Source organism: Melospiza melodia, chromosome 2, assembly GCF_035770615.1.
Source record: "Melospiza melodia melodia isolate bMelMel2 chromosome 2, bMelMel2.pri, whole genome shotgun sequence".
Taxonomy (NCBI): Eukaryota; Metazoa; Chordata; class Aves; order Passeriformes; family Passerellidae; genus Melospiza; species Melospiza melodia.
Genome location: NC_086195.1, coordinates 73,263,333 through 73,279,705, shown reverse-complemented (window position 1 = coordinate 73,279,705; position 16,373 = coordinate 73,263,333). Strand labels below are relative to the sequence as shown.

Here is a 16,373-nt window from a genome sequence, read left to right as displayed (position 1 = left end):
ACATCTTCAACATAATTTCAAACTTCATAGGAAATCAGCCATACCTGCCACTTCCAAAGATGGGAGTATCTGTATGTATATATATTCATGCATTCTGTATATGCATATATATATATATATATATATATATATATATATATATATATATATATTTATTTTTATATACACATGAATGCTATCTCCAACACAAAACAACACTCTTTAAAAAGAAATTTTAGGCTATGGAGCTACATTTACTGGGATGCTGGTCTATTTTGCAGAAAGAAAATATTTTTAAATTTTGCCAAAACCTAAATGTATGAGTTTGAAATCTTAACATGTTCAATTTTGGCTCCAACTATTTCAGCTTTACTTCACAGAACTATTTCATGTTAGTGCTATCATGTCAGTTCTTTATTACAAATAATCAGTATATTTAGCTTCCTATTAATTTTATTTTCCTGTACTGTGAAATATTGTTTAGCAGGGTGTTGTTTTTTGTTTTTTTTTTTTAATTGCAATGGCATGATTATAATATGTTTGAAGGTAATTCATTGGCTCACTGAATACAGGGAAATAAGAAGAAAGTCATCACAACAATGCTTTCTATGAGTCTGAATATTCTCATTATTTTTCCCTAACAAGGAGTTTATTGTAGTAATGACTTACTCAGAGCATCTGAAATTACGTTTCTGTTAAAAATCAGGTCACCCAAGAACACTGAAACCAGACAAGGCATTAAAATACATTTAATGAAACTTCCAACAAACGAAACTGGAGGACACAAAGCTTTTCAGCGGGGCCTATAGTTCAAACTGCTTATTAAGAAAACCTCCTGTCGAGAAGTTTACGCTCATGTTGATTTTTCTAGCCTTTCCTTGTCTTGTTTTTATTTGGTAGTAAAAAATACAGTTTGCTCTATCTTGCAAAACCTGGAACTGAGAATAGCTTGAGCAGCACATAAAAAGTTTTAAAGTTTCATGTGATAAATACTAAAACAGATATTAAACATTTCTGGGACTTCATTTACTGCCAATTTCCATTAGCCATGCAGAAAAATGCAGAAGTCCTTACAAACATACTAACTAGATCTGATAGTTATATTGCTGGGAGTTCTGAATGAACAGAAACAGCAAAAAACTTCACAGTTTGGCCCAGTCAGACCTTCCAAAACACTTACAAGAAGTTTCATAAATGTGTACAATCTAAATATTACCTCTCTTCCTTTTCTTGCACCTTTGAATGGGTTTGGCAGCTGTGCTCTGTTTCTCTGCATGCATCCATGCAACTCAGTATAGATGTTCCTGTGTCATTTTGTGGTTTAACAAGGCTATTTTGTAGTCTTAAATTCTCATGCTTCATTTTGTGAACAGAAGCTGTGAAATTTCCATGTTCTTTGTTACATAAATCTATACACTGTGAAAGGAGATAATACCATCATTAAGTAGTTATTTTTTCCACAGTAAATGGGTATATTTTTAACAAGCAAACACAAAACAATGTTCTATGCTAAAGAAAAGACCTAGCTACCATATATAATCATGCAACATTTAGGGCAAACCAAGAGAATTGCCTCCAGAAAAAAAAATCACAGTAGATAAATAGAAAAGAAGGAATAACAGCCTCTATAACACAATAAAACAAATTAAAATTTCTCAGCAAACATGCATTCAAAATATTATTGTTGTAAATTTATCGCTTGCTTTGTAAAACTGATGACATTAACAGCTATAGTTGCAGACTCTACTGTTCCCTTCAGTAACAATTCCTCCAAAAATAACAAGCAAAATTATAGGAGTTCATTACTACACTAGATACAGAGTATGTGTACAGGCACAATTTAATATGTGTGTTGAGACAGTCACCTTCAGTTTCAGAAGCAGTGAGTAAAGCCACATCAGCCCAGTGCTCTCTGTCCTTGTCACTAAACCCTGCTGCTCAGCTGGGTTAGCCCACACGGAGTGCAAAGCCAAATACTGGAAGTGCAAGCCACAGGTGCACTGTGATCAGGGGCTAAAAAGCCCCATCCACCAGGATATCCAGAAGGGAAGATGGAGATTAGCTCTGGAAGTTGTCTAGCCAGGATACTCTGTTCCTTTTTTTCTGTCACTTAATCCACAAAGCCTATGCTGCACACCTGAGCCAGCTATTTTGGAACTATCTCTCTGCAGAGTACTGCACTGCATTGTGTAAAATATTTGCAATAACAGTATGCTGTCATCACCAGGAAATTTTCAAAAGGTTTATCAGATTACATACAAAAGACTAAAACCCCTCACATTTCATTAACTTGTGCTTTCATATATTCCTAGATCTACCTTATTCTCTGGGAACTCAGTAACTCATTACAGATTTGGTCTTTGTACACTGCTGGCACAACTGTGCTCCTGCATTTGGAAGCTTGTCTATTCCTTGCACTGATTTGATGCCATCTCTTCCTGTGAACCTTGCCTTCCTCAGTTTTAGGGTGAATTTATGAGCCAAGCTGGCATGGAAATGCCAGAAGGTATAATAAAATTTAATATTTTGTGCAACTATGGGGGAGCAGGGGCTCAGCTATGTCTCACAAGTGGGAGGAGTGGCAGAACCGAGGGAGAAGGAGAGCACTAAGTCATCCTACCACTAATAGCTCTAGAATCAGCAGTAAAGTTATAATGGCATGAACCCCAAAACTGAGCTGGCCCAGCTACATTGCTTTTGACATCTAAACCCTGACAGTAACCCTGCCTGATGATGCATCACACCATACTGACTTAGGCTGGCACTGGTCTGAGAGGTCTGTGTAGTGCTGCACTGTACAGCACAAATGCCCATAAAAATCTCTCCAGTCCCTGGAATCTTAATATCAAATACATCACAATCTAATTTTAGATCCTCACAATACATTAGTAAAGCAGCAAAGAATTTTTAAGTCCACAAATCTACTGAAACATGTATTGACCTTGGTATGCATAGTAACTGGATTTTACTGTTAAAATATAACAAACATGTGATGTCTCCAAGGACCCTTGTCAGACAGCTCTTCTCAATCTTCAAGAAAAGTGTCACTGCAGAGAAGAGTTAGACATGCACACACACACATCCATCTGTGCTTCCACAATAATATATCAAATATACACACACAGATACCCATAATAGTGTGTATGTATGTGTAGGTAAGACATCACTGATGGACATCCATGCTGTTTTAAGGGTGTGGGTAAATGTAACATTCTTTCATGACAATTCACAGGCTACAAATCCCCCCAAAATGTATTTACATCAGTATTTCCAAACAACATTCCAGTGGGATTTTTTTTAGTGATACAGTAACTGCAGATGTTCTGTAAGAAGGGGATCTTTTGAAGCTTTTTGTGGAAAACTGCCTATATACTATTTATTATACCTTCTCAAACCATAGTTCTAGATAATCTTATGGCACACTTTTTATCAATTAAATTTTAAAGCCCTGCTGTTTGGAGAGATATAAATACTAGACTCTGAAAATAAGCTGGGTGGGAGCAAAATGTGTCAGTTTTTTACACTGCTATTTAAATACCATGTGAACAAAGGGGTAAGATATTAAAAAAGGGGCATATTTTTGTCTGTGAGGATGATGACTGTTTAAACTTAAATAAGTGGTATCACTTACAAAAAAAAGAACCTCCCAGAAATTGTTTAATGTCTAGACAATTACTGAAAAATTTAACTTACTTGTGGTTTAATACAATTAAGGTAAAAATTACTCCTAGCTATACTCATCTTCAGTCTGTGTGTGAATATCACTTGGTTTTGATTATGTTGCTTACCTGATATTTATTTTTTTTATTTAATGTATGCAAGCCAGAAATCTCTAAATCTGCCATGATCTTAATCTGCATTTACAATAAATATAAGTAACTGTTCCGCATACTTCATAGATTATAAAAATTTACCATGCAACTTTCACACTCCTGGTTTTCCATCATTTCTTTTAGATGTGTGTTTTCAGATTTGATAACTTGGTAATGGAATTCCAACAACTAGGAAAAGATTAAGATCTTAGTTAAATACAAGAATATTACTCTCAACTGAAATAACACTGAGTATAGATATATTTAAGCTTAATTTTACAAAATGTGCATTAGTAACTACAAAACTTACTATAATATTTTCAAATCTAACAGTATCAAAGTAGGAAGAAGTATTAAACCATCTATAAAAGAATACAATACCTCTGAATTTATTTACCTTTTTGAAAGAAGTAATGACTTACCAAAACAAGCTCACATGCAGTTACTACATAGAAAGAGGACAGATTTTACAGGCCACTGAAACTAGATGAAATCCTGTTCATGATATCTAGAAATTATATATATTCTTTTATTGATACAGAAATACCTGGTAAAGAGTGCCACACAACAGGAGATATCTCTCATTTTCTCCAAACACTAACTTTTCTATTGTCAAAAGTAAAGTATTACTTCAATCACAGTTTTCCACATGTAGTGACCCTCTCAGAAAACACAGAGATGCCCAGAAACCTCTAATACTGATGATTCTTTTGTTTTATAAACTAAGTAATGAAGCTGACAATTTTTTTTCAAAAACAAAAATTTTTCATTGAAATCCCCACTAGTATCTTACAGTTTCCAGCTATAAAATTACTAGAATTTTCTATGCAGATTTGTACCATTCTTCAAAAAGCTTTGGAAAACACTGAAAAACTAGAAACTTAAAGCATATGTAATAACAACAAACTGGAAGTTTTCAAGATCTTTTGCATGTTGAAATGACAACTAGATGTGATGGTCAGAATGAATTTCTATTTGGAGGTACAGTTGACATTTACTGGTGATTTCTTGTTCCAGCATCAATTTGGCTGCTTTTGTAATACTTCACAGATATTACAGCACCACTGATAAAAACTACAGCAAGAAATGGGATGTCTTTTTTTCCACAGATAATAAATGTCATTATCAATAGTGGAGTAAAATGATGTGGGCTGCTTTTGCCTACTTGCATACCTGCTGTTTTGTTAACAATTTGTGTTTTGTCTCTAATTCCATTTTTAACTGTCTTTCCAGAAGAGTAGCTTTCTCCATGATAGTTGCTATAGTGATCTCCTTCTGATGAAGCTCCTCTGTCAGGTCAGAGATTTCTGTCTTCATTCTTTCCTGCTCAGAGCAATGGGACTGCTCCTCTCGATAAACATGGTTTCTTATCTGTAGCAAATACATTTCAAAAAGAAAAAATGCTGTGCAGTAAATATGATTGCATCACTTGCTACTTATCAGTGACTTTTTCTGCTGTTGCTTCCAAGACACCAACTCTTCTAACTGAACAAGAGATTCTGAAATTGTAAAATAAAATGTCTTTGGAAGTCAGTGCACAGAGCTTTGTTTATTTTTACATGTTTTCTCACTTCTCTTGTACATTAATTTGCTATTTAATATTAGAAATGAACAAAGCACAATACACTTCAGTTAACCTTTTAAAAGAAAGTAATAAAAATCATGTATAGAATTAGAATTCATGGGAAAGAATACCCAGGAAAATATCCATTCAATGAATTTAAGTACGATTTAGTTATAATGCATTTAAGTTTTGAAAAAGTTTGATGAAGCTTAAATTAACTTAGAAGCAACATAAATCAATCAATCTAGAGGTTCTTTAATAAGAAACTATGTTAGAAATAAAGGGGATATATGGAAAATCATTTTATGAGAATTTTTCCTGCCATTATACGTAAAAATTTAAGGTCAAACTTTCTTCAATACTTCCTGTGCAGAGTTCTGCAAAGTATCAACACAAAAATTGTTTTCCTAATCTTTCTACTATAACCAACAATTTAGTACTGACAGATATTTTAATTGCATAAGAAACAGAAGAACAAAATCCAGCACAGCAACCTTTGAAGACATTTTACCAACTTTTTGCAGTACTATACACAATGAGTAACAGATTGCATTCTGATTTTATTTATGCAAACAGCACAGAAATATTAGAATTAAAAAAAATAGATAAAGATACAAAAAACCTAAGAGCTAGATCATGACTGTCATGCCAAAACTGATGAACCAAAGTCAGATGCATCCAAACAGCCACATTCTAAACCCACTTGGTAAGCATTTCTGTAATTTGCTATAGGTGGCAGAGTGATTGGACCCTTCCAATCTAACAATTCTGTGATTTTGCTTACACTGCTACTTGGCAAAACCACAACATGCTTGTAGGATGAGTTCTGAGCATCCTCTACTTCCAAAGTATTTCAGCCTGCCAAGCCATACACTGTTCCACAGTGCCGTGCCACTGCTGCTCGCTCACAGCCCCTCTGAAATGTGCAGTGCAATGTGATGCACAGCTCCAAGGAGAGAGCTCTGCCCTGCACCGTGCAGCAGGTACCTGGGTCTGCTCAGCCCTGTGTGAGCACCTGCCACACTGACTTGTATCACTTGATCTGTTTGCATATCCTGCCTCTGAGACCACCTACAAACTACAGCTTAGCTCTACAGGTTACCAATTAATCAGAGATTTGGAGGCTTTCTTAGTTGCATGTTATTATCTGAACCACAATAATGTGTAGGCATGGTCTCTTCCATTATTTCAATGGAGTAGCTAGGCACAGAATCAGAATGTCAGTTTTACAGCTACACAACTCAATGCAACCATATATGAAATCTTTTTCATATCAAAAACTTCAAGCTCTCCAGTACCAACAATGCATCCTCCTGCTCTCTACAGTACATGCATATACCCTAGCTCAGTACCCTCTCCTAAAAATTCTATAGTGCAGTTAAGATCTGGAAATTATATGAAATACCTTGTTCAGCTCTTCTTCTTGGCATCCTTGACTTTCTGCAAATAGCAATAACTCAGGGTTTTTATTTTCCAGTTGCTCAGTAAGCTGAACATGAGATGACTGATGCCTTTAAGTAAGAAATAAACAAAACATGAAACAACCAGAACATTCAATACTCTTCACCTTGTAGTATCCTCTCCACAGTGTAAAACTGTAGAACATCTGCTTGCTGATGAAAAAATACCCCCAAGGACAACCAACATTTGGCCTAAACCAGGCTGGATTTTGGGAGATGTCTAGGAATCAAGGACAATACAACTATGTGCAGAAAGACTCCTGAAAACTCCTATAGACTGGTATTTCATATAATTTGAAATGGCTACAGCAGATTAGATAAGCCATAAAACCATTATGATTTTATTAAAAGGAGATTAGGGAGATCTCAGCTGCATTGTTTCCAAGTGTTTTAATGCTGAGAAAACAAAAGGCTGTAAAGATATAGGTAGAAATATCTGAAATGCATTGATTTGTAAAAATCTAGGCATCATTAAATCTTTTTAACAGAGCCTGCATCTGCCTGAAATTGTCTGATATAATTGTCAATGAATTTCCATTGCCGAAATTGTCTGATATAATTGTCAATGAAAACATCCAGTCTAAAATTCAGAAGCTGACATTTGAATACAAAGTATGTTATCAAACAGACTTAATTTAAAACAAATGTAAGAAAAAAGTCATTAGCTCAGAAATACTTGTTAATTTAAATAGGTCTTCACCATCCATACTTTATTTGAATTTCCTGTATATCTTTGTATTCCTTGATTTTCAATAATTCTGTATACAACTTTTGGCATTCCAGTTGTATCCTTCTCCAGAGATCATCCCTTGATTGAAGCTCATTTCTCATGTCTGAGATATCTGCCTCCATGTTCTAAAGAAACAAGCAAACACAAAAACAGTTAAATAAAATTAGACAGCTTAAAATGCTGTTTTTTTTACACATCATATTCAATACCTGTACATAAATGATCTTAATTTCAGGAAAACATACTGCTTCCATCTAAAAATCAGATTCTGAATATTCTTTAGCCCTTGCAATGTTCCAATGAATCTGCTTCTGAAATTATCATAGGAAACATAATTCAGAAGTTCTTTATTGTACTAAATGCATCTAAAATATATAGCTTGGTTGTTTTAGCAGGTTCTGCCATCCTGGAACATGTTTCACATGCCAGAATTGGTGCTATAAGTGGCTTCCATTCTTCATTGCCAAATTTATAAACTTTAGAAACTAAAATGCTGCACAAATCTTAAAAACTAGCTTTATCTGCATGGAGTTAATTGCTTATTTAAATGAACATCACAAAATTTTCAAACAATCAAAAAAAAGATTTTTCTTAGGGACTTGACAAACCTTATTCTGTTTTATCTTTTATTTCTGATTGATAGTGTGTTAGACAACCTGAAGACACAAGCTACATTCGGCATGATAAAATATGAATTCCAAAAAATATCAGAATTTCACAAAAATATACTGAAAACATACTAAGTATAAGAAATTGGAAATATAACCCACAAATTACAAAAGTAATAATAACAATCAGGGCTTGCAATAGTAATATCCAGAGAATATGTATTGCTTCTTACCTAAGATCCTAATGCATGTTTCAGATTAAAAAAAAAAAAATTATTCTAAGGATACTGATCCTTTACCTTTCAAACTATTACACTAAAAACATTCACATTTTTCATAATTTCTTCATTTTATTTCAACATAGCTTCCATCTTTAAGAGCAAAAAAAAAAGCCTTAAAAATTTCAAAAGAGAAGTGGATTCCAGGAACTGCACTGCAAGGAGGAACTTCAAAGGTTTATTTCCCCTAGAGGCTCCTATGAGAATGACCCTCCTCCCAAGAAGTCAGTGGTCTTCCTCAGGCTGAAAGGGTTGCTGAAGATGGATATTGAAGTGCTTTTGCATTTATTTTTTTTTTTTTTTTTGGGAGGGCTGCATATATGGACTCATTAATCTTATCCTTTGTTACATTAAGACCAAGAGAGCTTTTTGAAACACCAAAATGCAATTCTGGGTATATTCAAGTGAAATAAAGCTTAACAAACTGTTAAAGTTGTTGGTAAGACTTGCTTATTCTCTTCATGACTCCAACGTTCAAGAAATAGCCACAATTGCTTTATAACACATGAACTTGGGAGATGGTTACCCATCTGACTTCATTCTCGGGTGGATAAGGGAAATGAATTCCACACAAATGTGTGTCAGAAGTCATATTTTCTGTGATAGACTGCAGTCAGCACACATATTTACATAAATTTTATTTTCCTGTGAATTAAAATAGTAGCAGGAACAACAGTAGCCACAGGAGCAGCTGCAATAATAATTGAAACAGAATTTCAGGTCAAGAGTTTCACAGTTTCACACATCAGTTAAAAAAAATTAAAGATGCATCACTTATTATTTTAGAAAATATCTACTGCATCTGGTTAAAATGAAAATTAATTTTGAAGCAGAAAACTTTAGTATTTGTTTAGAAAATATCTCATATAGTGACTCTATTTCAAGCTGAAAAAATAATTAAATCTTTTCTTTTCTTCTGTGAAAAGTTTTGCTTCTACTAGCTTGCCAATCAAAACAAAGTCCCAAAAATTTCCTGATCAGCTCTTGTTCTGATTTTACTCAAAGCTGTTTGTGGTGGGCTGACCCTGACTGATGCCAGGTACCCACCACAGCCACACTGTCTCTGCCTTTTCCAGCTGGACAGGGCAGAGAAGCAAGAGAAATGCTCTTTGTTGGTTTCTGGAGAGAATGACAGGGAGAGATCACTCACCAGTCACTGCCAAGGGAGAACAGACTCACCTCAGAGAAATTAATTTATTCCTAATCAAATTAGACCAGGTTAATGAGAAATAAAAACTAAATCTTAGAACACCTTCTCCTCATGCCTCCTTTCTTCCCAGGCTCACCTTCACTCCTCAGTTCTCAACCTCCTCCCCTCCAGTGCTCTGTCAGACATGGGGGAAGCTTCTAGTACCTTCTCACAGAGGCCATTCCTGGAGTGCCCCCATTACCAAAACCTTCCCAGCATAAACCCAATACACTATTCAACCTTTGAAATATAATTATATGGTGTATTTTTACAGAAATTAGTATCCAGAAGCTGACTTAATGCTGACTTTTCAAGAACCAAGACCCTTGTGCAATATTTTCAGGTTACCTCTCATGTTCTGCCTGCAGATAAGTTTGTCAGATAATTCACAGGGTAGAGAAACAGACTGCAGTCTCCACTTAGATCTTTTAAACTTTGCGTTTTCTGTAAAGTCAACAAACTGCTCTTCCGTATATTTCACTTTATTATTTGCTAATTAATAGTATAAGTGAAACAATTAGAAGCACACTGAAATGATCATAGGCATAAAGGAATATATGAGTCTGAATGTTTCTTGCTTTCATTGCCATCAGAGTTCTCCACACCAATATTTCCATCTACTCCTTCCTCTGCTACCCATATCATATCCAACTATTGCCATCCTCCACCTAATTCTCCTTCACATAAATATGCCTACTTTTTTTGGCTGACAACAGGCCTTGTAATTTCTTCTTTCTCATACAGACATTCCTAAAAAAATATTTTCCCTGAGCTACTCCTTTTCATCAAACATTGACATCAGTGCTTCCCTTATGCAGCTATTTCCAAATGCATCTTTTCTAACTAACATAACAGCATTCCACACCACCAACACAGTTATTCTGCAACTTTCTGCCCTTCAGATGACACTGTTGTGTACATCCAGCTCCACTTCTACTTAAAGTGTCTTCAAGCTTCCTACAGCTCCTGAACTCTCTTGAATACGTGATTCCAAAATTCTTCCTGCTTGAAGATTTTCTCCAAGGTGATGGCACAATCTCTCCACCATTCAGCTTGTATCCACTTGCTCCGACTGCCATGATTTGTTCCACTGCATATTCTACTGCCACTGCTTTGATGGCAGCCTTTTTAACAGGCCCCAAAACAGAAGTTTTGCTTGCACACTGATAAGTTGTGCACAGGCAAAAGACTCAATGAACTAATGTGCAAATGGCATGTATAAACTTGACTCTTCTGACAACACAATCTGAAATTAACCTCTGCCACATATATGCTAATTCCTATAAAGTGCTAACATGCTGTTAGCACTCTGTGAGACTATCTGTAAACAGAAACAAATCTTTCTCCAAAAAGACTTGAAGTTACTATACACCATTCAGTGCATTACTGAACCTAGAAGTGCTTAAATAAATAAGCCAAAGCAGAACTGATATATGTTACCAGAAAAAAAAAAATGTAACAGGAATCTCATTCCTGATGTGTTTCAAACAGAGATAATAAAAAGGTTGTAACGATCTTGTATTATCTCAATCTTGTCAAAACTCATATACCATGACCAAAAGAAGAGGAGCAAATGGCTGCCTTCATAGATCAGTGCTATGCTGAAAAACAATGAGCTAGGGATAAAATCTGATGGTTATTTACAATAGCCAGAAATGTAATTTTTTTTAATTGACTGCATAATCTCATTTCAAAACAAACAAAATATACCATACATGTTTGTATATACTTATTTACTAGTTATATGGCACAATGAACAACAAAGTGTAAATCAGATAAAGAGCTTTTACAGAAGTCATTTATATTCAAGGAACCAAACTAGGGGAAGTTCTAGTAGATGCCATGGACATAGGAGAGTTATAAAACCCTAGATACATAGACAAGAGAAAAAATATACTGCTACAATTCAAACTAATTTCTGTTTTACTAAAAAACTCCACCCATACTGCTCCCAGATTATTCTTTGCTCAAGCACAGAATACACCTAATGTATATTTATGTAGGCATCTCATCTTGATTTTCCAATATTAATTCCACAGTCATCATAAAAAAACATTACCTGGCACTGATTTTGGTAAATTTTTAGATCCTCATGGAGTTTCATGTTTTCCTCTACCAGTTTGTTCTTGTTTCTTGCTATTTCATTCACAATTGCCTTTAGCTTTTCAATAATCAAATCATCATTTTCACTTTTGGGCTGGGTATAGGTAATTAGCTCTTCTTGGTCTTCTTTCTTATTGCATATTTGGAGTTGATAATTCTGGCTCTGCCTCTATAAAACATGAAAATATTTTAAATTAAACTCAATAGTTGTATGTAAATTGCTCGGACCAAATCGTTACTACTAAAATCGTAAGGCTATTCCTGTCTTCACCTGGATTCGCTTAGAAAAGATGATACAATTCAAAGAGTTTTAATTACTTGCCCTCAGTTAAAAAATAAGAAAAGTTTCAAAAACCTTCAAGGGCACGGGAGTTTTTCAAGGATTTTTTCCTCCTGTGCTGTGTATTTTCCTAATACTTAATGTTAATGAGCCTCAAATGTGAAAAAGGTGATTATGATGACCTACTCAAAGCAGTTACCTGTGAGAAATAATTTGAGAGAAATGTTCCTCTTTGATTCATTGAACTCAGTAGGAGCTGTGTGTATGTGTGCCTCAGGATAGATATTAACCTTTGACTAGAGGGTACCATTACATAGGACATGTACAAACAGCTCAGTTACGACAGGAACTGCACTTCTTTGAGATCATTATCCTTAAACTTGGGAAAGAATCATTTGTACATTTGGCAGAGTCCTACACCCCATGCAGCTTCTTGTACCAATTAAAATCCTAAACACAAAACTTCAGAAAATTGGTATTGCCAGTATTTCTGAATCCACAGGCATTGTGAAGAAGCATAATTACTATGGCAACTGTTTTTGCTGTTTAAAAAATTATCCACATGAATCCCACTACTGGGAGATTAAAAAGCAGCACTAATCTTTCAGAAGACTGAGAATTACTTGAAAAATGACAACAAAATATGACCTGGAAATCATACATCATGTGCAGAGAACAAGTTGGGCAAGAAAATATAAAGTGAAAATAAATAGGGTTTAAAATACCATATTTCACTGACAAGGACTGCAAAAAGTCATACTTTAGACAGTTTTTGATGTTATTGACTATGTCCCCATAATTTGTGCTGGCTGAGAACCTAAGCAGAATGGACCACTGGCTGCATATCAAATAAAAAGCCAAAAAATATTTGCAGGTTAAGTTTCATTTCTATAGATAAAAAAATTAAGGTCTCTTTGACATCCAAGTTATGAATTCTGATGTATCCAAGTGTCAATATATCCTGTGAAAACCACACTGCAAGACTGCAACTGAAAATCAAAGATCTCATGAAAGACGAATTTCAGGCAAAGATGCAGGAACAATTAACACTTTTGAAACAGCTAAGGGTCCATCAGACTTGGATGTTAAAAAATAGTTGGTGTTATGTTACAGTTGTTAAGGAAATTGTCTTCAAAGAAAGTTCACTGATGGAATTGAAAGCTTCAACAGAAACATGTGAATCATCACCCTCACTACTCTATTATGACTTGTCTAAGTGTACAATCAACATGTCATCAGTCAATAGTTTTGTCTAGTCAAAGACTTGCTTTTTTAAGACATTTCCATGAAAGCTCAATTGCTGGAATATAATGCTCTCAGCAGCTAAACCCAAAACATAACTGTCATCCTTGGAAACTCTGGATATGTGTAAAGAGTCTCACAGGAATTGTTAAGAAAGTGTTTCACTAGATTAAGATCCAATGAGCTTAGTAACAGTGGAAAAGGGAATTACTAGTGAGCAACATAATTGGCTTCCCTTTACTTAATCTTCAAGCTGTCTTGTGGTGCAGTAAATTTGTAAGTTATTTTCTGGGTTTTTTAAGAGAAGGATAGGTCACCATGATTGCATTAAATAGCTTTTTTTTTCTGGATTAGAAGGAATTAAAAAAAATAAAAATATGTAATATCAATAGTCTATCTATAAAAAAAGCAATAAGCAAATTGGCAAGTAAAAAATAATCATTAAGTCAAGCAAGGAACTGCATAGTAACCAAAAGGCTGAAAAATATGAAAAAAGGGGGCTAAGTGATCCAACGAACAACTCCAGGAGTGATTCTGGAGTAGCATATGAAAATTCATTTTTCTGCATAACTGATGCTACTGTATATTTATGATCTTCAAAAAAAGAAGGCTATCAGATTTGAAGGAACTTTATACTTGCGTCAATACCTCAATGGCATGCACTATTTACTTGGTAAGATACTTTTTAATAACTTGTCAAATTAATTGCATATTAGCAAATAACATGGAAAAGTGTATGTATAATATGCTTAAAAAGCAAAAAGGAACAGTCAGTGTCTTCTGTCATTGTTTGTGGTTTTTTTTTAGAAATATTAACATTTCCATCATGATCTTTATTTGTTTTCTCACTTTCATGAGAAAAACTAAATTAAAATAAGTCCATGTATCATTAGATGTTCCAGTATGGTTCTGCCTTACCATATATTCACTACCAATACACACATGCATTGTAAGATTCACTGCAATCTTAGTTTTTAAAAATTAAGTTAAAGTAAGCTCTAGCTGAGCAAAGAGTTAATTTTCTTCCTCGAGCAGGAAGGTAGGAATTTTACCTGAAATAAATTACATTTCTCAGGCAATAATTTTTGTTGCATATCTCCATAAACAGGGTTATTTACACAGGTTGTCCCGTTCTTCTCCCATTCCTGTGATTTTGCCTTAAATCCCTGAAAGACAGGAAAACAAGCCTAGGAAACATAGAGGAATTATCTATTTTCCTCAATATAAAAAATTTTGCAAATTGTATTGTTCTAAGAAATACCTAGTTTTTAAATTAATACATAATCTTTCCACAATTTTGGAAATAAGTTAAAAAAAGAACAATTCTATAAACCAGCCATCCAGTCACCCCCACCAGAGAAAGACCAGTCTTAAGGGCTACTGATCAGAGAACAATGAGTGTAAACATAATAATTGAATAAAACAAATAAAATAGAGTTATTACTATGATACACAAATTGTATTGGATGGTAGTTCCTGTGAGTTTAAAGCTGTATCAGTGTTGAGCAGTGTAATCAGCAGGGAATCAAACCCTTAATATTCAGACACAAAGTGCTCACTTTTCACCTTGGTTTTTAATGGGACAGCAGCTACATTGAATAAATTTTACTTCTTGCTCTCTTTAAAATTGCTGCTTCAGGTTCTGAGTTCATCTGGTTTAAACAAAAAGCTGTTTAAGAAATTGTATTATATTAGATTTATCTAATACTGGTTTTGTATTTTCACTTACATTTATATTTATAGTGTATCTGAATATGTTTTAAACTCATGCCAAACCTTGTATGTTCATAAATATATTTTAAAGGCAGTACCCTAAAAATAAGCAAAATTTCAGTTACTAGAACCATTGCTCTTTTAGTTTGAAAATTCAGCAAAATAACAGTACACGGATTTATATATTGAAAACTAATGGAAATGTTGTTTCAAAAAGACAGATGATATTTTCTAATTAAGCTAAACTGGCATATTCCCCAAATTTAAAACAATACGGAAATTTTTTGCTACTGAAGAAAACCTGACTATTTTTCAACACATATTAATACAAATCTTCTTTCACAGCTTTCCTGATATCTGCTTTGGCATTTATAACAATAAACATCTCCCTATTTTATAAAACATGATTCAAATGGAGTTTCAGACTACTTAATAAAGACTGTAGGTTCAAAGCCTTACTAAAGCACTGCTGAGCTTAGTAGATTTTCACCACAGTAATTATTTCCTGAATACTCGAATTTGCTGAATATATTCCAAGCACCCATTTTTCATACTGCATAATTAATCAAATTATAGCATTGTCTTACATTATTTTCACATTTTAATCTTGAGTAAGGTTATTCTCAAATTAGCTGACAGCAGTGATATATCAATGATAGATGTACAACCCATTTATTATTCTTGCAGTAGCTGATCTTGGCAGCTATGCTGCAGTCCAAAGCATCGTAGCTTTTCTGATGGTGAGAACTTCCACGTGGAGGAGACAGCCAACATCAGACAGCCAACATCAGCCACCATCAGATAGACACATCCCAACACAGATAGAGTTGGGATGTGTCTATGTGGATACAGGAACCTGGAGGTCACAGAATTAGTCCTGTATCTTACAGAATAACGTAAAAGGCAAGTCCAAAATACAGATCCCGAGACCCGCTTAATTTGGGTTAAAAGTAGGAGACTACTTAAAATCTACTAGTGCTGAATTTCTTGATTGCAAAGTCCTCAAAGTGTCCAAATCACCTACATTATAAATCCACATCATAAACATGCAAGTCCTCCCCATGCTTAGAGCTGGGCAAGCAGCTCCCAAATCAACTGGTTCCACTCTTCTTGCTTTGCCTACAGCACCCAGCCCAGTAAGCATGTGGAGCACACACTACTTTATTATGCTCTTCACAAAGGATGGACAGAGAAAACATGGACTTTGTGACCATCCTATGCTTCATCAGATTACTGTTTAGACTGTTCTTCCCATAAGTGGAGAGCTCGGTGTAAAAATCTTTCAAGAGAGAACCTGAAGTATAATCTTCCCATGTTAGTTTTCTACCTAACAGACAAATGTTATTTTTCAGCAGGCTCCAAAATTCTTCCTTTTGAAGTTGTTTCATTTAGCTCAGGATATCAGGAAATTTATC

At 34.6% G+C, this 16,373-nt stretch overlaps 1 protein-coding gene across 1 annotated transcript in view; it reads right to left on the bottom strand.

Moving 5' to 3' along the window:
- The window catches only part of DEUP1 (deuterosome assembly protein 1), a 39,839-nt gene that overhangs the window by 11,871 nt on the left and 11,595 nt on the right, over positions 1-16,373 (bottom strand). The window contains exons 5-12 of the mRNA XM_063148849.1: positions 14,298-14,411; positions 11,680-11,892; positions 7,525-7,670; positions 6,761-6,866; positions 4,965-5,162; positions 3,894-3,980; positions 1,845-1,955; positions 1,196-1,395 (exon numbers count right to left, since the gene is read on the bottom strand). Of these exons, the coding sequence (XP_063004919.1) occupies positions 1,196-1,395; positions 1,845-1,955; positions 3,894-3,980; positions 4,965-5,162; positions 6,761-6,866; positions 7,525-7,670; positions 11,680-11,892; positions 14,298-14,411 (1,175 nt within the window). The remainder of the gene's footprint in view (positions 1-1,195; positions 1,396-1,844; positions 1,956-3,893; positions 3,981-4,964; positions 5,163-6,760; positions 6,867-7,524; positions 7,671-11,679; positions 11,893-14,297; positions 14,412-16,373) is intronic.